The sequence below is a fragment of the Ovis aries genome, chromosome 22, assembly GCF_016772045.2.
Source record: "Ovis aries strain OAR_USU_Benz2616 breed Rambouillet chromosome 22, ARS-UI_Ramb_v3.0, whole genome shotgun sequence".
NCBI classification, from domain to species: domain Eukaryota; kingdom Metazoa; phylum Chordata; class Mammalia; order Artiodactyla; family Bovidae; genus Ovis; species Ovis aries.
This window is the reverse complement of record NC_056075.1, coordinates 21158302-21182942: the sequence shown is the minus strand read 5'-3', so window position 1 is coordinate 21182942 and position 24641 is coordinate 21158302. Positions and strand designations below refer to the sequence as shown.

Genomic DNA, 24641 nt, shown 5'->3' with positions numbered 1-24641 from the left:
AAGAATACTAAAGTGGTTTGCCATTCCCTTCTCCAGTGGACCACATTCTGTCAGACCTCTCCACCATGACCCGCCTGTCTTGGGTGGCCCCACAGGGCATGGCTTAGTTTCATTGAGTTAGACAAGACTGTGGTCTTAGTGTGATTAGATTGACTAGTTTTCTGTGATTATGGTTTCAGTGTGTCTGCCCTCTGATGTCCTCTTGCAACACCTACTGTCTTACTTGGGTTTCTCTTACCTTGGATGTGGGGGTATCTCTTCACAGCTGCTCCAGCAAAGCGCAGCCACTGCTCCTTACCTTGGACGAGGGGTATCTCCTCACCGCCGCCCCTCCTAGGACTAGACAATTGTTTCACTGAGTAGGAGTCATCATTTGAGCTAACCAGTTCACAAAATATTATTGCTCAGTGCGTCCAGGCCTACACAACAGGCAAAGAAGAAGGCAAGTTTAGTGAAGCATTAAATTTTACCCTGATGGATGGGGAGAGACACAAACTTGACCCACCTAAGGAAGTCAGAAGGAAAAGCAATTGTCCAATATATAGATGTTGAGCAAAGTTTGATCTGAAGTCCTCTGCAAAAAAATATATGGCAACTTGAATTCTTCCAAAATCAAAGGCTTTTTTTTTTTTTTCTTTGCTTGGCACCATTTGATTTCTCTGCTATCTCACCTACTTAAAAGGCATTTTTGCCTGAGTCCAACTCTTGTTTCTCGACTGAATTAGATCAGGGTTTGCTATTGATCAAGTGCAGATGTCATCCCATCATTCTGAACATCAATTAGTTGCTCATTTGCAAGAGGGCTGCTGCTGCTGCTGCTAAGTCGCTTCAGTCGTGTCCAACTCTGTGCGACCCCAGAGACAGCAGCCCACCAGGCTCCCCCGTCCCTGGGATTCTCCAGGCAAGAACACTGGAGTGGGTTGTCATTTCCTTCTCCAATGCATGAGGGCAAGTTGCTATAAAGTAATTCTCCCCCAAATTTCATACACTGAAGAGTATATATCAATTTTTATTGCTCTGATATATATTTGGGAATGTCTATAATAATGGATTCTACTCCAAAACAGTAATCACCCTAAAAGTTCCTGGAAATATGTGCATGTATATACTGTTTTTTTGAAGGACTGATGCTAAAGCTGAAACTCCAATACTTTGGCCACCTCTGATGCTGGGAGGGACAGGCAGGAGGAGAAGGGGACGACAGAGGATGAGATGGCTGGATGGCATGACCCACTTGATGGACAAGAGTTTGGGGGGAATTGGTGATGGACAGAGAGGCCTGGTGTGCTGCAATTCATGGGGTTGCAAAGAGTCCGACACGACTAAGCAACTGAACTGAACTGATATACTGTAAATTATGCAAATCATACTTGTGTAAATAAAAACATTCATATGCGAACAATAGTGCCCCTCCCATTCTTTTGTTGGGCTAGTGTTCGCTAATTGTGGTTCCGCTCGAAGTGTGTTTATCCAAGTCTAGCAAATCTGAGGCGAGTTCAAAATAATAGGACTGGTTTTATATTTGTTGGGTTGAGGTGACTGAGACATTGGGATGTAAACATGGGACTGAAACTGAAGAACAATTTGGCGGGGCGGGGGGTAATTCCCTGGAGGTCCAGAGGTTGGGACCCCTCGCTTTCAAGGCCAAGGATGCGGATTCAATCCCCGGTCGAGAAATTGGGATTCCAGTTTGGGGCCGCGCGGCTGAAACAAAACAACCAGTTTGGGGCCAATTTGTGTGTTGCATCGTGCCTCTAACTAAAGGAAATAATTAATGTGGAAAACAAAACGTGAACAAACAAAACCAAGCACTAAATTTGAAGAATGATCACGTTTGAATATGGAAAGAGGAACTGCCACTGAAGGAGAGGAACAAGGCAAGCAGTCAAAGAGATTCTCTCTCTTTAGTCTGTCCATGGGATTCTCTGGGAAATAACACTGGAGTGGGTTGCCATTTCCTTCTCCAGGGGATCTTCCCGACCCCGGAATCGAACCCGAGTCTCCTTTATTGCAGGCAGATTCTTTACCGACTGAGCTATGAGGGAAGCCCTAGAAAAGAGATTAAACAGGCTCACTTTACTTATACAGGTCCTGGGGGAGGTGGGTCAGCTGTCCACCGAGGTTCCGAGTGCCCGCTATTCCGGGATGCGTCTAAGTCAGCAGAGGGAGAAAAGGGACTCAACAATGAGAAATGTCAAAGCAGTGATCCGCTTGATTTTCTGTCCTTTCCGCCTTGCCTCTCAGCCTCTACGGATCCGCTCACCTGGTCCCTCTGGTTTACCAGCACCGCTTAAACCCCGCCCTCACTGAACCTTAACACTTTTCTCCCTAATCGCGTTTGGCCCGGCTCAGCCGCCGTGACAAGGTCTCTGCGCATGTGCAGGGTGAAACGGAAAGAAGGTGAAGATGGCGGCGGCCAGAGCGGGGGTCCTGGGAATCCGATGGCTGCAAAAGGCAGCCCGAAACGTGGTGCCGCTGGGGGCACGGACAGGTCCGCTAGAACGGGCGAGGCCTCAGTGTGGGTGGGAGGGGGAAGTGCCTGAGGTTTATTGTGTCGGGCGCAGGGTGGATTTGGTGGGGTACCACGGCCGCCGAGTGAGGGAAAGGGCGGAGGTAGAATTGGCATATCCACAAAAACGGAAGGAAGGTCTGCTGGTCCCTCGAAGCCTCGGGCTCTGAACTTGAAGCCTGAAGCTTTTAGAGTGGCAGAGAAAGTGGGGTCGCTTCTGACCTGCCCTCGTTTGCCCTAGCCTCCCACATTACCAAGGACATGCTCCCGGGACCCTATCCCAAGACCCCAGAAGAACGGGCTGCCGCCGCCAAGAAGTATAATATGCGGGTGGAAGACTACGAGCCGTACCCAGATGATGGCATGGGGTGAGATAGGGTCTGCTCGCACCCTAGTAGTAGTGGGAGAAGTTCGGACTGGGTGGGTGGCTCTACTCTGACCCTTTTTCCCGAACCTTTTCGTGACCCGTCAGAGTCAGTGGTGTGGATGCTTTTCTCGGTGGAGAGAGGTGGGAGGGGATGGATGAGCAGCTGCAGTCGCGAGGACTTTAATTTTCTCCTTGGCTCAGGCTGTTTCCTCAGATGAGGAAGCTGAGGTTTTAATAGCTCCCTTGAGGACCCCTGAATAGCGGGAACCTTCTTGGTCCATCCAGAGTGCAAGGTTTCATTTAGATTGAGCATCTGCTGGGCTCAGGTGCTGTCATCCAGGCACGTGACCAGGCTGGAGCTGGACTGCTGTCATGAGAACCTTATTTGTAGACAGAGTACTCTATATTAATATGTGTATATTTCTGTCTTTTTAAATTGTTGCTGTTAGCGTTGTGGAAATCTTAGCAACTTTAAAAGGTTAAATAGCTAACTCTTACTCCAGTTGATGATTTTCCCCCATACCCCATAACATCTCTGTGGTTAATTACCTGAATTGATTACTGTCACCCTCATTTTCTCCCTAGCATCACTCTTTCAGCAGTGATTTTAGCAGCTCCTATTCGTCTTGTTGTTTTCCAATCACTTTCTGTGACACATGTCTAGTTGTCATCATTTCCTATGACTTTTATTGTGTTGTGGACAAGAGCAGCCTCGGTAGCAGTCTGTATAAGATGAACCTGGACTTGTTGTTGAAAGATCCAGCCTATCACACCGGAGTGCCCGCTATTCCGGGATGCGTCTAAGTCAGCAGAGGGAGAAAACGGACTCAACAATCAGGTGTTTGAGGCTCGGAGATGTTTGTCAGTTTTGTGGCTGAGAAACAGTTGCTATGAAGAGTACTCCTCTCATCTATACCTTTTTGTTTTTATTCCAGTTAACTGGGCAACCTTAGGTTCAGACTCTAAACTTCAGTTTCTTTTTCTGTCTACTGAGGAAAACAGAGTGATTGATTGTAAAATTCCCTTCCATTGCTAATGTTATAACATGGCATGACTTTTTTTCTTTTTGTTGAAAGAAGATAAGAAAAGCTTACATATGTTAAATAATGTTTCGGAGTTTGACATGAATTTTTAATAACAATTTGGACTTCTGCAGTTAGTGCTGTGCTTAGTGAGTAAAAAATTGAGATTTAATAAAACAATAAAATAGCAAATGTTTTATTAATGATAATTTTGATACTGGAAAGCATTCAGGAAAATTAATCTCTTTTATACCATTTGTAGGAATGTAAATTGCACAGTCTTTCTGGGGGGATATTTGGGATATTTACCAGCAGCCCTTTAAACCAACATTCTCAATATGTGCACCACAGGAAAACACTGAGATCTTGATTGGAAGGTTAGTTCCTCTGTCCTTAGTGGGAGGCCATTATCTTGTCACTTGGTTTCTCATCTCAGAGATGAGAAGGCTGCGCATTGTCGGAGGCTCTCAAAGCCGTGTCCAGAAGTTCTTGCTGTCTCTCAGGTATGGTGACTATCCGAAACTGCCTGACCGCTCACAGCAGGAGAGGGATCCATGGTATGACTGGGACCACCCAGACCTGCGTTTGAACTGGGGTGAACCGGTGAGAGAACCATGTCCCATTTGCCCTTTCTTCCTTTTCCCTATGTCTTCTGTAGATCAGATGGCACTTTTCTGCCCAAGTGGGCTTTCCTGGTGGCTCAGTGGTGAAGAATCTGCTTGCCACTGCAGGAGACATGGGTTTGATCCCTGATCCGGGAAAATCCCCTGAAGAAGGAAATGGCATCCCACTCCAGCATTCTTGCTGGGAGAACCAATGGACAGCCCATGGGGTTGCCAAGAATTAGACATGACTTAGTGACTAAACATCAACACTAAGGTTTTTCTGCCCAAGGAAGCAGGGTCAAGTGCTCTGAGATCTGAGGTTCCGTGTGTGTGTCTATATGTGTGTGTGTAAAGGACTTCTGAGAATAATTGAAGCTCTGAGTTGTGAATGTTAATGATTGGGACTGTCTCTGATCAACCAAACCCAGACATAAGCCAGCATCCAGTCCTGTGGGCCAGAGTATCTCAGATGCGGCTCTCAGCATATTGCCCAGGGCAGGAGAATGCCTTTCAAGTCTTGTATGAGGCTCTGATCACTCTGGACTGCCTGCCTTTTGCAGGAAGAGCAGTGTGTGATGGTGATCTGCCTTTCTGTCTCAGATGCACTGGGACCTGGACATGTATATCAGGAACCGTGTGGACACGTCCCCGACTCCTGTTAATTGGAACCTCATGTGTAAGCACCTTTTCGGCTTCGTCGCCTTCATGCTGTTCATGTTTTGGGTAGGGGAGACTTACCCCACCTACCAGCCTGTGGTGAGTATCTGAGGAGTGCTCCCTCAGGCACACTTTCCTGAGGGAATGCAGTCTCTGGAGTAGAGATCTACCCGATATCAAGCTTGGCTTCCTGGTGAGGCCTAGCCTATAGAGGGCCTTAGTTCCTTAGCTACTGGCCTGGAACAAGTACCAGAGCACAGCTTTTGCCTGTATGTTGGGTCAGTCTGAGTGAGAAGAAACTGTAGGACTAGATGAGGAATGAGAATGAAGAAGCCAGCTAGTCTTTAGAGTTGCCATTTGGGGAACTGTACTTACCACCATATTTCAGCAAGTGATCTTTTAAGGTAGAGTCCAGGAATCTCAAGTTGAAAGCTTATCCTTTATTAGTGTGAAGGGCATTTTTCTATAGGAAGCAATTAAATGTTTACTATAAGCATGGACAGTTAATTTTAGAGAACATGAAGGATACAGCAAATATACTGTCTGTATAGAACAGACTTGTTGCCAGGGAGGGGCTGGGGAAGGGATGGATTGAGAGTTTGGGATTAGCAGATGCAAACTAGTATAAATAGAATGGATGAACAACAAGGTCCTATTATAAAGCACAGCGAACTGTATTCAATATCCTGTGATAAACCATAATGGAAAAGAATATGAAAAAGTGTGTGTGTGTGTATATATATACACACACAAACACACACAACTGAATTACTTTGCTGTACAGCAGAAATTAACAAACATTGTAAATCAACTATACTTAAATAAACTAAAAAAAAAGAATGAAAATATACTCTCTTGCTTTGAGGACGTTTAATTTGGATAAGAAAATTCAGATATGTGACGTGAGCAACATTGGCATATATATAGGAATTCGGCACAGTTTTTGTGTATATATGTGCGTAGTGAATATATGTGCTTGTGCTATTAGGGAGGATTATGCTAGATGCTAAAACATATATTTAGATGATGGAGAGAAGTTGAAGAGAACATTTGGGGGAAGAAAACAGAATGGAGAAAGAGGACAGTGAGTTAGCTGGAGTGGAATAGGTTTATAAATAGCTCTCAGACAACCAGCTGCACCTGGGGAACTGCTAAAAAGTCAGATTCCTTAGCTCTTGGAGAGCCTAATTCAGTAACTCCACAGTGGGGTTCTACAATCAATATTTAACAAGTTCCCAGGTAATTTTGATGTGCTGGGAAATCAGGTGTGGAAACTGCTGTGTTAAAAATATTGTGAAGTGCATTTGATCAGTTTGGTTGGGTACCTTTTATTGTGTGGCTGAGGGATCTGGACTTGATGGTATAGTAATGCACTAATTCAATAAATGTTTATGAAGCTCCTGTCATGTACCGGGCACAGAAGGTGCCAAGGGTTGGGAATACATTGATGACTTGGCCTGCCTCTAGGAAGCAGGGAGCCATGTTGGGATTTTGAACAGAAGAATGCTGTCATGATGCCTAGGTTTTTAAAAGATTAACCTGGGAATAGTCTACAGGGCAGACTGTGAGAAAGGTACTGAAAGCAGGAGGCTGCCGTGTCTCCAGTTGGCTGCACAGTGCTGCCTCTGCTGAGACAGGCAATGTCCTAATGGTAGCGTGCATGTCTGTGCACGGACACAAGCCTTCCTACCGAGCCCCAGGGGCCCCAGGCTGGAGAGTGCACATAGGGCTGGTGTGAGCACTAACTTCGCTTCAGGAGAGCAAGCAACGCAGTGTGGCTCCTCCATTTTTCAGTTCTGTAAGCACATCACCCTTTTCTCCTCCCCTTGAGCTGTGTTCTCTGACAGCTGTTTGTTGGTAAAGCCAGCAGCCCCTAAAGCACGTCCAAGCCATGTTTCCTCTGTGCTTCCCCCACTGCTGCTCCTGCACGCCTCATTTGCTAGGCCACTTTAGTGGTGGAACCATTAGAGGCTGAGTGACTTAAAGGAGATTGAGTCTGTCTCAACCCCGAGAGAGTGGGATGGATGGATGCATCATCTCATTTAGAAAGCTTCCCTCATGCTCTCCCTTTCTCTCTCTCCCTCCTCTTTTTCTCTCACACACACACATATACTGTAGGCACACCTTCTCTTACACACACTCTCTCTCTCTCTCTGTAGCACCCCTTCTCTTACAATCTAGGCTTTCTCACAGCCTTGGGCTGAGCTAGGAAGAAGAGTACTGTCCCTGCTGTTCTGGCCCAGCTGGGTCTCACCAGAAGCTACTGTGTACCTGTTTACTGTGTGTGATTCTTCCCTCAGGGTAGGCTGTAGCCAGGTGTTGGCTGGATATATGTTGTTCTTGCTGACATGTGTTTTTTCCTTAGGGGCCAAAGCAGTATCCTTACAATAATCTGTACCTGGAACGAGGCGGCGATCCCAACAAAGAACCTGAGCCAGTGATTCACTATGAGATCTGAGGAGGCTTCATGAGCTTTGTGTTCCCTAACTGACTCCTTCAATCCTAGAAATTTAACTTTAATGAAATCCCTAATAAAACTTAGTGCTGTGGTATCTGTGCCTCATTTCCTCTGGGAATAGCTACTGCTTAAGCATGACTCATTTGGAAAGACCCTGATGCTGGGAAAGATGGAGGGCAGGAGGAGAAGGGGATGGCAGAGGATGAGATGGTTAGATGGCATCACCGACTCAATTGACATGAGTTTGGGTAGACTCCGGGAGTTGGTGATGGATAGGGAGGCCTGGCGTGCTGCAGTCCGTGGGGTTGCAAAGAGTCAGACACGACTGAGTGCCTGAACTGAAGCAAAGAGGATGTTGATTTGTTAATTTTGCTGGGAAAGGTAGTTGAGGGTTCCAGTTGTGTAGCAGGTAGTTAAGGGTAACTCCCCATTTACAGGGTTTTCTGACTTCTCAAATTGGAACAGATTTATTTCCCATTAAAAAAACTTTTAATAATAGTAGTTAGCTAAAAAAAAAAGTGTACTCTTACATGTTACAAAATACTATAGGATAAATAAGTGTTCTAGGACAGGCCTAGGGCTGTGATTGGCCTCTAATTTTGTATGTCTCTCTTATAAGAATATGTATTTATTAAAAAAACAGCATTGTAAATCAACTAGCCTTCATTTTAAAAAAAAAGAATATGTATTCCAAAGCAGCTTCTGAATCCTAGACTGTTACAAGTTGACATTACCTATATTTATGAATTAGAGGATAGTCACAGTTATTACTGAACCTATGCATGGCTTTCATTACCTTAATGATTCATCCAAGCTCCTATAATAGCCTTAGAAAGAGAAAAACCATGTTTTTAAGGGTCTATCTCAATGCATCTGTTAAAGAGAACCAATTTATGTTCTTTTCTTCCCTTTAGGGCCGTTTTCTTAAATTACAATGATACTGTCTGAAAACCTGTCCCATAAAGTATACATTCAGCATGGTCTGTGGAAGCAAGTCCATTCACGTTAGACAAGCAGTCCTTTAGAGGTGTGAAGACAGTGAAAGACGTTTATGAGATTAGGGAGTGGGTCTGCTGAAATGCCTTTTTTTTTTTTTTTTAATGTCTCTCTCAAGGTCTCCACTGCTTTTTTTGTCTTCATTCTCTGTCCTTTAGAACATTTGATAATTTAACAAATGTCTGTCTGCCTAATATATATGACACTGATAGGCCTTGGAGATATAAAGTTGAACAAGAAAATAATTGCCTTCAATGAGTTACCTAGAAAAGAAGACTTAGCATTTATAAGAAGGTGAAAAGAGTTTCTAAGATGTCCCAGTTGCAGGAAGAGTGTGTTTTTTGGTTTTTTTAAAATCATGTCCTACTTGAAACTAACCTTATACCTTTGGTTCAGATTTCTTTCAGAACACACACCTTGGCCTCATTCCCTCCTTTGAGGTGTTGTCTGAGGTTCAGTTTTCAATCCTGTTTCTTATCCACTGTTGTGCTGAGAAATTCACCAGTACCCTACATTCTTTTCTGCTCTGAGTTCAAAACTCCCATATCTATGTGAAAAGGAAATCTAGAGCTGTGTCACAAAGACAGGGCCCAGTCATAACCAGCTCACCATCTTGGGAGGTAGATTGGACTACAGTAGAATTCATGCATTAAAGTTTTGAATCAAAATAACTTAGATCCAAAATCTTCAGCTGCCTGTAGAACATTTTATTTGGAAATGCCATAATTCCTTCAATCAATAGATATATATGATCACAGATACCCCTGCCAACTGTTTACCTGTATCAGTCACAAGAGCCTGTTCAGCTATTACAATCCGTTAATCCAAGAGTTCATCACCTGTACCTGAATTGTTCTGTTAGCCTCCTAATTTGATTCCCTGCCTCCAGCTCTGTTCTCTCTGCAAGGGGATCCAGATCACTAGTGATATAATCTTACTGCATGTTGTTCAGTCACTAAGTTGTTTCCGACTCTCGCAACCCCTTGGGCTACAGTCTGCCAGCCTCCTCTATCCATCGTATTTTCCAGGCAAGAAAATAGTGGAGTGGGTTGCCTTTTGCTTCTCCAGGGGATCTTCCCAACTCAGGATCAAACCAGAGTCTCCTGCATTAACAGGCAGCTTTTTTACCCCTGAGCTACCACATCTACTTATAATTTTCAGTAACTCCCAATTACCTGCAGAGTGGAATTAGTATTCCACAATCTGTAATTGTGGGAATCTGGGAATTCCCAGTTCCCCAATTGTAGCCACTTTCATTCACAGTATCAGTCTGTTGGGCCCCTTTCTCCTTGTTGGGACATCACCTATCTTCTTGAAACTTCAACGTGTTAACACCTGTCTGGTCTCTGATACCTTCTGGGTAGCCCCTGGTCTCAGAGAAGGCAATGGCAACCTACCCTGGTACTCTTGCCTGGAAAATCCCATGGACGGAGGAACCTGGTAGGCTGAAGTTCATGGGGTCGTGAGGAGTTGGACAGGACTGAGCGACTTCACTTTCCCTTTTCACTTTCATGCATTGGAGAAGGCAATGGCACCCCACTCCAGTACTCTTGCCTGGAAAATCCCATGGACGGAGGGGCCTGGTGGGCTGCAGTCCATGGTGTCGCTAAGAGTCGGACACGACTGAGCGACTTAGCAGCAGCAGCCAGTGTTCTTGTCTGGAGAATCCCAGGGACGGGGGTGCCTGATGGGCTGCCGTCTATGTTGTCGCACAGAGTCGGACACGACTGAAGCGACTTAGCAGCAGCAGCAGCCCCTGGTCTACGGTACCTCGCTCTCCGCCCATCTACAGCCCTGAATTAGTTCAACCAACGTTTGGGAGCACCAGTTTTTGGTCCGCCTCACAAAGTCACTCTGCTATTAAGGCCTATGCGGGCTAAGTTGTTTCAGTCGTGTCCGATTCCTTGTGACCCTATGGACTGTAGCCCGCTGGGTGCTTCTGTCCACAGGATACTGGAGTGGGTTGCTATGCTCTTCTCCAGGGACTCTTCCCAACCCAGAGAAGGAAGCCGCGTCTCTTACGTCTTCTGCATTGGTAGGCGGGTTATCGCCAGCTCCACCTGGCCTAGATTGCTTTTCACCTTTTCAGCTAAGTGGATTCCACAGAGCGCTCCTGGAGCTAGGACCAGGTCTTTTCCGCTTAATTAGTATTTTCCCTTTTCAGAGGGAAAAGACACCAAAACTTTAACAGTCGCGGGATCTGACCCACTGCGAATCACAGGACAGGTGAGGGAAGCCCCACTAAAAGCTATATTTCCACGAGGGAACATTCTCCGCGGGTTGTCCAGGTCCTGGGCCTGGCGTCGAGCGGCGCCTGTGGGCGGCGGCGCCCGCGGCCTGGACTACTTTTGGCCCTTTGCAGCCGCCGTCGACAGCGCCCGCGGAGCTCCAAAGCCCTGAGGGAACCGGCTCCCGACTCCAGCTCTGCGGCGCCGGACCCTTGAGTTGGGCTTTCCGCGCAGGTTGGTTTTCCCCGCCTATCCCGGGGCTCCTGAGAGCAGAAGGCGCGCCGAGGAACCAGAGCGCGGTCCCTCTCGCAGGAGTGCCGGGGGGCGCTCGCCCTCGGCGGAGACCCCTGCTGGTCAGGCTCCCGCCCGGGGGCTCCGGCCGGTGTGCCTCTCAGGGGAACCCCACGATGTCCGCCCTGCTCTCGGACTGCCGCCTGCTCACTCTCCCTGCGGCGCCCGGGCCCCGCAGCCCGACGACGATCTCTCTCCAGCGCTGCCCTCGCGCCTCCCTCAGCAGCCCTGGGCCCTGACCTGTCCGGGGCCCAGAGCCGGCCGCGGGTCTGTGCGTCCCGCCCGGGCGACAACGCCCGTCGGTGCTGACGCCGGTGAGCCGCGGGGAAGGCCGACCGTCCTCCAGAGGGAGTGGACAGCTAAGGAAAGCTGGCTTTCCCCCTTCACTGCACCAGTGTGCCCAGCTCTTGGTTGCCTGATCATAGCTCTTCCCACCTTTGACGCTTCCAGGCCCCGCCATTCTGACCGTATCGGGGACCATTTTTGCCATCATGACAAGCCTATCTTCTCAATTTGTAGGCTGTCTGGGATTTAAACACTATGGAGTTTACTTTAGACTGGTATATTGGTTAAAAGCAACGGGCTCTGAAGGCTGGTTGGGGTTCACAGCTTGGCCTAGCCAGTTTTCTTTCCTGTAAAATGGAGATAGTAACTACTGACCACACGGAACCACTGTTAGAATTAAATGGGAGGTACACGTTAAGTGCACTGAGCTAATTGTAGCTCCCACTTAAGAGACTTTTCTCCAGAAACGTGAAAATGATCTTGACCAGCAGGTGGCACTGGTGACCGTATGGTATGATGTGCAATCTCGTCAGAGGAGTCCTGTTGTAGCCTCAAGTGTTTAGAGGTGTCCGGGAAGTCTTGGTTGAGTTGGCAGCCCTAAGCTTTCTTCAAGCTGGACAGTACATTTGAGATTAAGTAATAAAACTTTTGATTTTGTGACGCACAGAGTCGGACACGACTGAAGTGACTTAGCAGCAGCAGCTGCTTTGCTAGCCTGTTGGAATGGCATCTTGAGTATATGTTAGAATTGGTTTGGAAACCCGAGTTAAAATAGATGTCTGCACTCATTCATAAAATATTATCAAACACTGACTGTGCTAGACATTGTTCTGATACTAGGTATAACATGGTGAACAAAGCAGACAGCAGCAGCTTTCATGGAGTTTGCTTATTAGTGTACAACACCAACAATGTAGATGTAAATGAATATACAGTTACAAATTGCTAAGAAGCAAAAAATACTATTTTGGATTGGATGACTCACCTCCTTGAGGAGGTGAGAAGCTGAGCCCTGAAAGATGTGATAAGGAACCACTTATCCAGAGAATTAAATGAAAAGCTTTCAAGGTATAGCAAACCTAATTTACAAAGCTCTAAAGTGGGGAAAAGCCAAGAAATTAAAAGAAAAGACTAATGCAGATGGAACCCAATAAGTAAGGGGGAGAGTAGCAGCCTGGTGGGCTGCCGTCTATGGAGTCGCACAGAGTCGGACACGACTGAAGCGACGCAGCAGCAGCAGCAGCAGCAGCAAGAGAGGAAGTTGAGGTGGTAGTTGTGAGCAGGACTCAAGGGGGTTTGTGTTTATTGAGTGATAGAAGCCACTGAAAAACATTAAGCATGGAATACCAAAATCCTATTTTTTATTTTAAAAGTTTACTCTTGCTCTATGCAAAGAAAGAATTGGGTGTTGGAGATGAGCAGCAGGGAGATAACCAGTAATCTAGGGGATAGATGATAGTGTCTTCAAATAGCGTAGTGGTGGTGAAGATGGAGAAAAATAGATTAAGATATATTTTGGAGGTAAAATCTGAAAGACTTAATGATAGATTAGAAGGGAAAGAAGGAGGGATCTAGGGTGATTTGCAGGTTTTGGGGTTGAGCAATTGGCTGTTTGCTGAAATGAAGAAACCTGAAGGAACAACAGATGAAGGGGTGAGATGGTAGAATAGAGAATTCCATTTTAGACAGACTAACTTAGGTATCTTTACTATACCCAAGTGGAAATATTTGATTAGCAGTTGTATATAAGAACTTGTATAAATGGCCGTTGTATATAAGAACTTGTAACTCAGAGGAGTGATTTGTGTTGCTGATAGAAATTTGACAGTCATCAGCATATGGATAATGTTTAAAACTAAGGGAATGGATAGAGTGGCTGAGATTTTCTGGTTTGATGGTTATCATCACCATTGGGCCTGTGGCAACCGGTGTGATTCAGTATCTTTTAGGATTTAAAGCATTAGATTTCAGTAACTGGGTAAGTTCAGTTTAGTAGCTCAGTTGTGTCCGACTGTCTGCCACCCCATGGACTGCAGCACACCAGGTTTCCCTGTCCAACTGGGTGAATGAATTGTCATTACAGATCTGCAGTTGATCATGTATTTGTCACCCTGTATTGCCCCCAAATACTCCATCCTATGGTGGAGCGAGGAAAACAGGTGCTCATATCCACAGGTGTTCCCTTGATCTGGCCCAAAAGCTTGTGGTTTCTACTGTTGTTTTCAGTAGGCTGAGGATCATGTCACTTTTCTGCCACCTACAGGACAGACCATGAAGCTGAAGGAGCTTGAGCGACAAGCTGTCCAAGTGTGGAGCCCAGCCAGCCAGTACCCTGTGTATCTGGCCACAGGTATGGTAGTACTGTAGATGAGGATCCGTTGGATAGGTTGAAGGGAAACTTAGTATTCAGTGCTCTTGATTGTGCTTCAGAGAAGGTTTCAGAGTCATGGAAAGGTGGGGTTGGCTAGGAGCGTAAGCAAGGGGATATTAGGAGTTTTGGTCCCTGGGGACAATCTTCGATTATGGCTCAAGGCTAAGCACCTCATGCTTTCTTGCTTTTTTTTGGAGGTACCACTTGAAGAAGGGTATATCCAGTTTTCTCCTATTCCTCCTTTTCTCTACTGCCTAACCATTTATACCCCAAATCCATGCATATATTGTTGCTCACATGCTGCCTCTTCCTGACTTTTCTTGTGCCTAGGAACATCTGCCCAGCAGCTAGATGCCTCCTTTAGTACAGATGGCACATTGGAAATCTTTGAGGTTGATTTCAGGGACCCCTCTCTGGACTTGAAACGCAAGGGAGTCCTTTCTGCCTCCAGCAGGTACTATGTCTGAACTGTTGATGGGTATGCAGGGCAGATCCTGATATAGACCTTGATGGGGAATCTCAGGAGCGTTGTGTGCTTCTCAGGGCTCATGAGGGGACAAGTGAGGGGAGAATGATCTTTAAGTTGGAGAGAAGTTAATTCTGGGTTTATTTTGCAAGGTGAAGGTGAAGTCGCTCAGGCGTGTCCGACTCTTTGCGACCCCGTGGACTGTAGCCTACCAGGCTCCTCCGTCCATGGGATTCTCCAGGCAAGAATACTGGAGTGGGTTGCCATTTCCTTCTCCAGGGGATCTTCCCGACCCAGGGATCGAACCCAGGTCTCCCGCATTGGAGGCAGACGCTTTAACCTCTGAGCCACCAGGGAAGCTTATTTTGCAAGATTTTGAAAACTACCAGTCGCACCTTTGTGGGGAGCAGCAGGGTCAGGCAAAACGATGTGATAGAGACGCCTCACATAAGCCTGGACCCACAAGTACCTGATCTCTCTCTGAACCCAGAGATGTTGGCTCCTTCCTCCCTTGGCTCTTGTGAAAATAACAGCCTTACACAGTATCTCCCTTTTCTGCCAACGAGAGACGAATGAATGACCCTCTCCTTGTTGCTGTCAGGCACTGATTGGGCACTCATGGATTTCACGGCTCTGGCAGACTTACAGGGCTGGGTATGAGCGTTCACTGAGCATGTGTACACATGCCAGGCACTATGCTGGGGCTCTGTATATTGTATTCATTTCTCAAAATGAGCCTAGCCAATAAATACCATTATTCCCATTTTACACAGGAGGAAATTAAAACCCCGGGAAGCTAGAATTTAAGTCTGCTCCTAGCTGACTTCAAGACCTGCTTTCTATTATTCAACTGTTCTTTTATTAGTTTTGTAAAGATGAGGCTTATAGTCTGAATCAGTGATCCCCAGATTTTTGCACCATCAGGAGAAATGTGAATATTCACTGCACTCAAGTATATTTTCAGTATAAATAATATACATGTATTACTGTATTATTTTTTTAATATAAAAATATAAATCCTTTTCTTACATCCCAGAGGATTTTCTTGCCATCCCCCTTAAAAGATTGCTGGTCTATTATGTAACTTTTTATCTTCCAACTTTTTTGGTTTGTCTGAGTGATTAGATGAAGATACATAGAAGTACCCTCCTCTTTCTTTTCATGGCTTAACTTAATAATGAAAATTAGTTATTCTTCTTACTTTCTTGAGCTCGTATATCACTTTATCACTCCTGTATCACTTTATTACAGTATCCCTTATTTTGCAGTTTTTTATGTTTCTATTTCCAGTACCTGTACCTTTTGAAGAGAGGCCTTGGCAATTTTACCAGTAATGCTGAGATATTCTTAGCCTGTAAGTAGGCATTTCAGAAAGGGCTTCTGAAAGAGGAGAGCTAATTTAATCATGTTTATACTCCTGAAGATAAGAAAAGGGGCAGAGGGCAAGGGCTCTTTTCTTTTTCTTTTTTTTTTTTTAGGGCTCTTTTCTTAAACCAGCCAAGTAGCAGCTCCAGCATGGTAGTGGCTCCTTAAGGCCAAGAATTCTTAAGAAAGAGCTAATTGCTTAAGAAACCTTGAAACTGAATCCTGAGAACCACGTAGGCAGAGATTTTTATCTGTTTTATTTATTGCTGTATCTCTAGTATCTAGAATAGTGCCTGTCATTAGGTAGTTGAAAAAATATCTGTGGAATAAATGAGTGATATTAGAAACTTCTGGATTACCAACCTGAGCATTCATATCCACCACTTCAGTTAATTATGGTCAGTCTTCTGTTGGTCTTAGTGCCTGAAGAGCTTTTCAAGGGTAACAACCTGTTTTGCAGTCAGCTAGGTTGAAGCAGCTTCCTTTTTTCACCTCTGTAATTGTGTCTAAAGATTGATTCTCATTCTCGAAGACCTAGGGGATTACCTTTGATGCAGTTCTGTTGCGGCCTTTCTGAAGAAATCATCTTAGATGCTCCAGGGTCCAAGGCACTCACTACTTTTCATTCTAGCCTAGGTTAGGTCACTTACTCAAAAGTCAGCATCACAAACAATTGACCAAAATGATCAGGGTAGATAAAGGTCGACCCACCCTTTGCTTTATGCTTTCCTCTTTTCTGTGTCATCTTCTGCATGGTTTAATGGGCCAATGGGTTTTAAGGGCCTGACTCTGGACATTCTGCTTCAGAAAGCCTGGGAGGGAATCAAGGAACCTGTATTTTCTTCAGGTGCCTCCTCTCATTCTGTGATGCTGTGTGGTCTCCATCACTGCCATCATTATCCTGGGAAACTTTAGCAAAGAATTCCAGCTGTATTTTCATGTTTTCAAAGTTCCACCTTTCTATACAAACTCTTCTCCCTATGCCTTCTCCTTAAATCGTATAGTTCCTATTTTCAGGCCATCTCTCTCTTTTTTTTTTTTTTTTGGTTTGTTTTATAACTTTTTGTTTTCAAACATAGAAAAGTTGCAGAATATTACAATGATAAAGGCTTCCCTGGTGGCTCAATGGTAAAGAATCCACCTGCAATGCAAGAGACTCAGGAAACACAGGTTCAATCCCTGGGTCAGGAGTATCCCTTGGAGAAGGAAATGGCAACCCACTCCAGTCTTCTTGCCTGGGAAATCCCATGGACAGAGGAGCCTAGCGGGCTACAATCCATGGGTTGCAAAAAGTCAGACATGACTGAGCGACCAAGCACACATACCTTCACTTAGACTCATCAGTTGTTAATGTTTTAACACTTACAGATGTCACATTTGCTCACATGCTGTGTGCTCTGTTTATACATAACACACACACACACGACTAAGTCTTCTTTGCCAGACTCTCCCAGGTGTTGTCTATCACAGCTATTCAGGCTCCAGTTCCACTCTCAGTGAAGTGTTAATAGGAATGTACTTTCTACATGCCTCCACAAAGAGGAATGATTTTGTCGCACCCTGTAGTCTGCAGTTCAGCCACTCTAAAGTAACTGGGCCCTCTTCTCTAACCCTGTGGTGACTCCTTTGAGGTCTCGGGTACCTTTTCCTCTGATTCATATGTCATCTGCTATGACCATACTGAGGGCGCTGCATTCCCATGTGAGTTTCGCTGGGTGTACCTTCCTCTGCTTCTTGTGTGAACTATTTCAGGCTTCTCTGGGTAATCTGCTGTCTTGCTCTCTGCCCATGCTGAGCTCTAGCCCCTGATGACATGGCCTTCTCTGGAGCCAGCATGGAACCGTTCTTCTGCCATGATGATATCAGCATAACTCTAGAAAACAGCCTTTCTGACAGTAGCTTTAGACCCACTGTTTGTTCTGCTGTGCTGTTTCTGTTCACATGCTGGCCTTGTCTGAATTAGTGCTCAGCTCTTCACTTCTGAGAGGTTGGCTCTGATCTAAGGACTGGCTAGACAGGTTCCTGCCTGGTTTCCCCATTCAGTTTCTTTGCTGACTGTTCCCAGAGTGTGGAATTTAATTTAATTTCAGTTAGAGATCTTACATGACATCATTCAGTGTGAAATCTGCCTTCTCAGAAGGGCTGTGGAAATATCCTCGGCTAACAGCTGTGAATTGGAGGGATGACCACCTGTGAGGCATTGGGGGTTTCACATGCCTTCCCTAGGGGTTTTTCAGGGGACCTATTCTTGACCAGGGAGCCCAGGGTCCATCTCTTTCTTGTGTGCCAGAATGCAAGATGCTCAGAAAGCCAGAAAAGTGTTTCCCAAACAGTGCATTTATTCTTCATGCCTCTGTGTTTCTCTAAGCCTGGCCCACAGAATACATATGGCAGCTCCAGTAGACTAGTCACATGAGCATGGCATGGGAAAGGAAGGTCAATAGATCTTTTCTCACTTCCTGTTTAAGCGGGGACAGCAACTGTTGGCCTAGGGAACCTGCTTCTATTCAGGTATAGAAGAGTTCGGATCTTCCTCTCAATAGAAGACCATATTTTATGATGGTTAAGAGCTCAGGCTTTAGCATAAGATGGGTCTGACTTTGAACCTTGAGTCTGTCATTTCCTAGCTGTTGCTGCTGCTGCCAAGTCGCTTCAGTTGTGTCCGACTCTGTGCGACCCCAGAGATGGCAGCCCAGCGGCTCCTTCGTCCCTGGGATTCTCCAGGCAAGAACACTGGAGTTGGTTGCCATTTCCTTCACCAATGCATGAAAGTGAAGTCGCTCAGTTGTGTCCGACTCCTAGCGATCCCATGGACTGCACCCTACCAGGCTCCTCTGTCCATGGGATTTGCCAGGCAAGAGTACTGGAGTGGGTTGCCATTGCCTTCTCCTTCCTAGCTGTTTAGTTCAGTTCAGTTCAGTCACTCAGTCATGTCCAACTCTTTGTGACCCCATGCACTGCAGCACGCCAGGCCTCCCTGTCCATCACCAACTCCTGGAGTTCACTCAAACTCACGTCCATCGAGTTGGTGATGCCATCCAGCCATCTCATCCTCTGTCGTCCCCTTCTCCTCCTGCCCCCAATCCCTCCCAGCATCAGAGTCTTTTCCAATGAGTCAACTCTTCGCATGAGGTGGCCAAAGTATTGGAGTTTCAGCTTTAGCATCATTCCTTCCAAAGAACACCCAGGACTGATCTCCTTTAGGATGGACTGGTTGAATCTCCTTGCAGTCCAAGGGGACTCTCAAGAGTCTTCTCCAACACCACAGTTCAAAAGCATCAATTCTTTGGCCCTCAGCTTTCTTCACAGTCCAGCTCTCACATCCATATATGACTAATGGAAAAACCATAGCCTTGACTAGACGGACCTTTGTTGGCAAAGTAATGTCTCTGCTTTTGAATATGCTGTCTAGGTTGGTCATAACTTTCCTTCCAAGGAGTAAGTGTCTTTTAATTTCATGGCTGCAGTCACAATCTGCAGTGGTTTTGGAGCCCCCCAAAATAGTCTGACACTGTATCCACTGTTTCCCCATCAAATAGGAGTAAAATTACTAGCTGTATAACAGAAGTTTTGTAACTTCTCTGTGCCTCACTTTCCTCAATTGAAAATAAGGTAAATACCTCATGGGATTGTTGATCGGCTAATACATGTAAAGCACTTAAAGCAGTGCGTAGTACATAGGAAGTTATCAATAAGTATTGTTATTTGAGTTGGGATGATTAAGTGAAGTAATCTATTTGAAGTATTTTTTTCAGCCCAAGGGCAGGGCCAGGCAGAGGAGACTTCTGTTCTGCATCTGGGAAATGAGGGAGACAGGAAGATCCTAAGGTTGGGGATGCCTGCATAATGGCAGAAGCTGACAAAGATGCGCATTCTCTACTGACTGATGTGGACCTGAGTTGTTGCTGATGCCAGTTCCTCCTCTTCGTAGGTTTCACAAGCTGATCTGGGGGAGCTTTGGCAGTGGGCTTCTGGAAGCCTCCGGGGTCATTGCAGGCGGCGGGGACAATGGCATGCTTACTCTGTACAATGCGACCCACATCTTGTCTTCGGGAAAGGAGCCTGTGATTGCCCGGAGACAGAAGCACTCTGGGGCTGTCAGAGCCCTTGACTTTAATCCTTTCCAGGTACTAGCATCTCAGTTGATCAGACCTGAGAGGCACGGAGCATCAGATCTGAAGGGAAGCGTTTACTTGTGACCTCTGGTCTGTAACTCTGAGCCTTCCCAGGTTGTTACGGGGGTGGCTTTCAATCCAAACGTGGGTCTCTTCCCCCTTTTTCTGCTCTCATCTCTTCCTGGGATGGTGTGTCTCCAAAGGCGTATTCCTTCATACAGGGAAACCTCCTGGCCTCAGGGGCCAATGATTCTGAAATCTTCATTTGGGATTTGAATAACCTGAGTGTGCCAATGACCCCAGGATCCAAGTCACAGGTGAGGAGGCTCCTGGTGCTGCTGCTTAAGAGTGCAGCTGATTTTCCCAGGGAGAATTAAATTCTGCAGGCAGCCAAGGCACAGATTTCAGTCTTCACCACTGGAGGGCAGTAAAGCTCCACAGACTAACATGTTGCCTACCAGCCAGATAATAGAGGGATGGAGGTGGGTGGGGACTGGAGGGAGGTCAGGGAATAGGGGTAGGGGTGGAAGTGGCTTGTGGTCATTGACTGTTCTAGAAGTTTCTGGAAGGCAAAAAGAGTGAAGGAGATAAAAGACACTGAGAGAAGGGGTGGCTGTACTGTTTATCATAGTAAAATTTAAGAAAGGCTGAGTCCTGGGTTTAGCCAACCAGGGGCAAGAGCAGACACCCAGATACACCCTTGTCCTTTTGTGGAAGGGTCAGCTTTGTCCCTGTGTCTTGTTCTGCCATGTAGCTGAGGGTCTCCTGTATCTCTGTGTCTGAGTGTTCATGTCTTGTCAGTCTGTAACTGGGCCCCCATCTTTTTCTTCCTGGCTTTTCTGTCTCGTGCATACAGTATCGTGAGGTAAGTTCAGTATGAATTTGATAGCATCTTGTGCCCTAAAGTATCAATGGCTTTTCTCTCTGCCTCATTCTCGCTGGGGGTCTTGGGTGTCTATATTTCCCTCCTTCCTACCCTCACCTTTCTCCTCTCCCTTTCTCTCTTGTCATAGTTGAGAAGGCTCTTTTTAAAATCTTGACTCTGTCCTCTCAGGAGCATCTTGGGATAGGAGTAAAGCCCAAGTGCACTTGTCCTTATTTCAGCTTCTACATCATTTTCTAAAGGATCCTCTCTGGAAAACTTCCCTTCCAGCTTCCTGAGACTGGCATGGTTTGGGTAGCCCCGCATCTACTCTTGGCTTTTCTGTGGGTGGTTGGGATCAGTGGCAGACCAGCTGTCTCTTGGTCCAGGGCTGACTGGTTGTCCTCATCCCGCTCCCTGCCCCATTCTGCCTTAGCAGCCGCTGGAAGATATCAAGGCTGTCTCTTGGAACCGTCAAGTTCAACACATTCTGTCTTCTGCTCACCCCAGCGGCAAGGCAGTTGTGTGGGATCTCAGGAAGAATGAACCTATCATCAAAGTCACTGATCACAGCAATCGGGTGAGTTGAATACAGGCAGAATATAGCTCAGGCTCTGCTGTCTCTCTCAGGCCTAGCATTGGAGCTGCTCTTCCCCAGGCCAAGGTTCTGCTTTCAGCTGTTACAAGTGTAGATTCAGCCCTGTAGTAGATTTCCTATTGAGAGTGAAAGCTCAGAGAAGCCAAACTGAGCTGATCTGGAGGCTTCTAGTGCTCCTTGCTTACGGTCATCACTTGTTCCCCAGTGGCCGTGGTGTTCCCAGTTACATAAGAAAGACACAAAACACAAAGACACAAAACCCTCAGGGAGGTCCCATTTCAGCTAGACAAAAAGGGTTCATAAAAAGAAGAGTAAGGTTCTGTTGCCCGTTGGGATCTGCTTTGTTCATAGATGCACTGCTCAGGCCTGGCCTGGCACCCAGATGTCGCCACCCAGTTGGTGCTCTGTTCAGAAGATGATCATCTTCCAGTAATTCAGCTGTGGGACTTGCGCTTTGCCTCCTCACCCCTAAAGGTGCTGGAGAGTCACAGCAGGTAGCATGTCATCCTTGGTGGAGGGCAGGGCATAGTTGACCTGGGTAGAGGGCAATATGTGCCTCACTTTGGCTATCAGACGTTCTCCCCAGCTTCAGAGCCGTCCTGGTGAACACACAGTTATGCAGTTCTAGCCCCACCTCCACACAGTTACGCAGTTCTAGCCCCACCTCCAATCAAGAGGGGTTCCTGTAGACCCTGAGGTTATAGAAAAGAGCCTGAGATTCCATGTAACCTCCAGACATACGAGTGGGGGTAGGGTCATAAGAAATATTGGAGCCAATATTTAGTTCCTCTGGGAGAGCCCCCAGGCTCTGATCTGAGGACATGCTCATTTCTTAGGTAATTAAGTTGCCTCCTCCAAGACTTCTCAGTAAAAGAACCTTGGCTCCTGTTTTTCCTGTGAACAGGTTTGCCTCTGAAGCTCTAGCTCTTGGGCCTACAGCAGAAGCAGCAGCCCCATAGTCTGTTCTTTCTAACTCAAGGGTCATGCCTTTGTACCTCCTTGGGGACTTCTGAGAGTTAGGTCTTCACTACCCTCCTGGGCTAAAAGCACCCATAGGAATGGATGCTTCCCTGATTCATGCTGACTCAGAATTTCTACCCACCCTACAATCAGGGAGGAGAGGCAGGCCATCCTGCAGGGACCTGTGGGTGGCAGAGTGGTTATAGCACATCATGCCCACACTCTGAAGTCTGACTTGGCTTCTGGCTGCATGACTGCTGCAAGTTCCTCAGTTTCTTCCTGAGCCTCATTTTCCTCATTTGTAAAATGAAGCCACACTGCTTATTTTGAGGAGATGACATTTACCCAAGATACATAAGGCATGCTACTTGTAGTAGGCATTCAACAAATGTTAGTTCCTCTTTCCTTTCCTTTTTAGGGGGATCCTGTCAGTGTCATGGAGTCAGGCTGATGCTGAGCTGCTGCTCAGTAGTGCCAAGGACAACCAGATCTTGTGCTGGAACCTGGGGAGCAGTGAGGTAGGCTGGCCCTTCTGTGGGTACGCTGGGATGGTGGGGCAATCTCAGCTGCACCTCTGTGCTCTAGTTGCCTTACCTAAGTCAGGGTTTCCTTCTTGGTTATGTTCCCTCACAACAGGTGGTGTATAAACTACCCACGCTGAGCAGCTGGTGCTTTGATGTGCAGTGGTGCCCTCGGGACCCTTTGGTGTTCTCCGCTGCCTCCTTTGATGGCTGGATCAATTTATACTCTGTGATGGGTAGGAGCTGGGAAGTCCAGCAGATGAGACAGGCTGACAAGGTTTGAAGGGCTTGGTGGAAAATGCTGGAGGGAAGGGACTATCTCTGTTCAGTGGGAGAACAAAGGACATAAGCCTGGGGAGAAGTGGGGATTCCTGAAGACTTGGGAGACTAGGGCCCTGGGTTCGGGAACCCCAGGTTTGTGAACCTTTGCACCAGTGTCCATCCCCCTGGAAGGATGTCAGTTCCTGCCCAATACAAAGGAGGCCTTTACCTTGACTCTTGTTCTTGGATGTTCCTTGTGGTATTTCAGGGGAATTGGACTCCCATGCTGGGACTCTACTATTTTGAAGAATGAACTTACCCCCCTGTCTCCTATAGATACATTTTGTGTCACCCTTCACTGTAGACATTGGATGCAGTTGGCTTTCCAGGAGCCTGCTGCATGGGCATCCCATCCTTATTACCAGCCCCCTGAAACATGAGAGTCCTGACTTTTGTGGGCCAGATTGGGTATCTCAAGGATCCCTCCCAAAATGGACTTTGTAGGTGGAGTTCCTGGCTAAGCCACCACTCCACACTGGTGATGCAGGTGTCCTTTTGTCCCCAGATCTCGTCTTCCTTCAGCAAAGGCCAGCCTCTCCCACCATTGCAAGTGCCAAAGCAAGTGGCCCAAGCATCACTGATACCTCCCCTGAAAAAACCCCCCAAATGGATGCGGAGGCCAGCAGGTGTTTCATTTGCTGTAAGTGTAGTGTGTGTGTGTAGCCTACTGTGTCCCCAGCATGGAGCTCTGTTCTGTAAGTTAATTCTCACTGCCCGAGTCTCAGATCAGGTCCCATTTTATTGCTCAAGCAGTGATTTGCTAAGCTTTCTTCTCAACCCCTTTACCCTGCTTGCAGTGCCAGTCCTGTCTAAAAGAATTGGTTGCTTTTGAACTCTCACTTATGGGGAATTGCCTCCCATTCCATCTGATTTTCCCGCATACCTGGACTGATAGAGTACAGGCATGGTTAGAATACAAAGCAAGAACGGAATGAATAGAAAGCAGAGGAGAAAGAATGTAAATCTCCTCCTCTCCTCTGCTCAAAACCTTTGGCCCTCCCCACTGCCATTGCCTTATAGACTCAAGGCCAAATATACACAGAGCCCCATTTACCTCCAGGGATGGTTAGGGGGTGGGGGTTGTTCTTATTGTTCAGTTTCTAAGTCATGTCAGACTTTTGCAACCCCAGGGACTGTAGCACACCAGGCGCTCCTCTGTCCTCCACTGTCTCCCAGAGTTTGCTCAGACTCATGTCCATTGAGGCAGTGATGCCATCCAACCATCTCATCCTCTGTCACCACCTTCTCCTTCTGCCCTCAGTCTTTCCCAGCATCAGGGTCTTTTCCAATAAGTTGGCTCTTTGCATCAGGTGGCCAAAGCATTGGAGCTTTGGCCTCAGTCCTTCCAGTGAATATTCAGGGTTGATTTTCTTTAAGATTGACTGGTTTGATCTTCTTGAAGTCCAAGGGACTCTCAAGAGTCTTCTCTGGCACCATAATTCGAAAGCATCAATTCTTCAGTGCTCAGCCTTCTTCATGGTCCATTTCTCACATCTGTACATGACTACTGGAAAACCATAGCTTTGACTATATGGACTTTTATTGGCAAAGTGATGTTTGTGCTTTTTAACACTCTGTCTAGGTTTGTCATAGGTTTCCTTCCAACAAGCAAGCATTTTTTAATTTTGTGGCTGCAATCACCAT

General features: G+C 46.5%; 2 protein-coding genes across 13 annotated transcripts in view; both read left to right on the top strand.

The window, feature by feature from the left end:
• The first annotated feature begins 2406 nt into the window (after nt 1-2406).
• On the top strand, nt 2407-7618 carry NDUFB8 (NADH:ubiquinone oxidoreductase subunit B8). Its single transcript, NM_001177679.1, is given in 5 exon segments — nt 2407-2491; nt 2751-2877; nt 4402-4501; nt 5104-5259; nt 7526-7618. Coding segments are annotated over 5 exon segments (561 nt in total).
• Nucleotides 7619-10987: 3369 nt separating this feature from the next.
• SEC31B (SEC31 homolog B, COPII coat complex component) overlaps nt 10988-24641 on the top strand; it is a 30546-nt gene continuing 16892 nt past the window's right edge. For 6 of the 12 annotated variants that reach the window (XM_060405130.1, XM_060405128.1, XM_060405125.1 and 3 more), the window contains exons 1-10: nt 10988-11076; nt 13682-13768; nt 14120-14243; nt 19552-19747; nt 19957-20052; nt 21034-21177; nt 21547-21689; nt 22574-22673; nt 22792-22953; nt 23503-23637. In XM_060405130.1, coding sequence (XP_060261113.1) covers nt 13690-13768; nt 14120-14243; nt 19552-19747; nt 19957-20052; nt 21034-21177; nt 21547-21689; nt 22574-22673; nt 22792-22953; nt 23503-23637 — 1179 coding nt within the window. In that variant the 5' untranslated portion in view covers nt 10988-11076; nt 13682-13689. Of the gene's footprint in view, nt 11448-13681; nt 13769-14119; nt 14244-19551; nt 19748-19956; nt 20053-21033; nt 21178-21546; nt 21690-22573; nt 22674-22791; nt 22954-23502; nt 23638-24641 lie in introns of all 12 variants that reach the window. The other 6 variants (XM_060405131.1, XM_060405129.1, XM_060405126.1 and 3 more) reach the window with 3 other exon arrangements.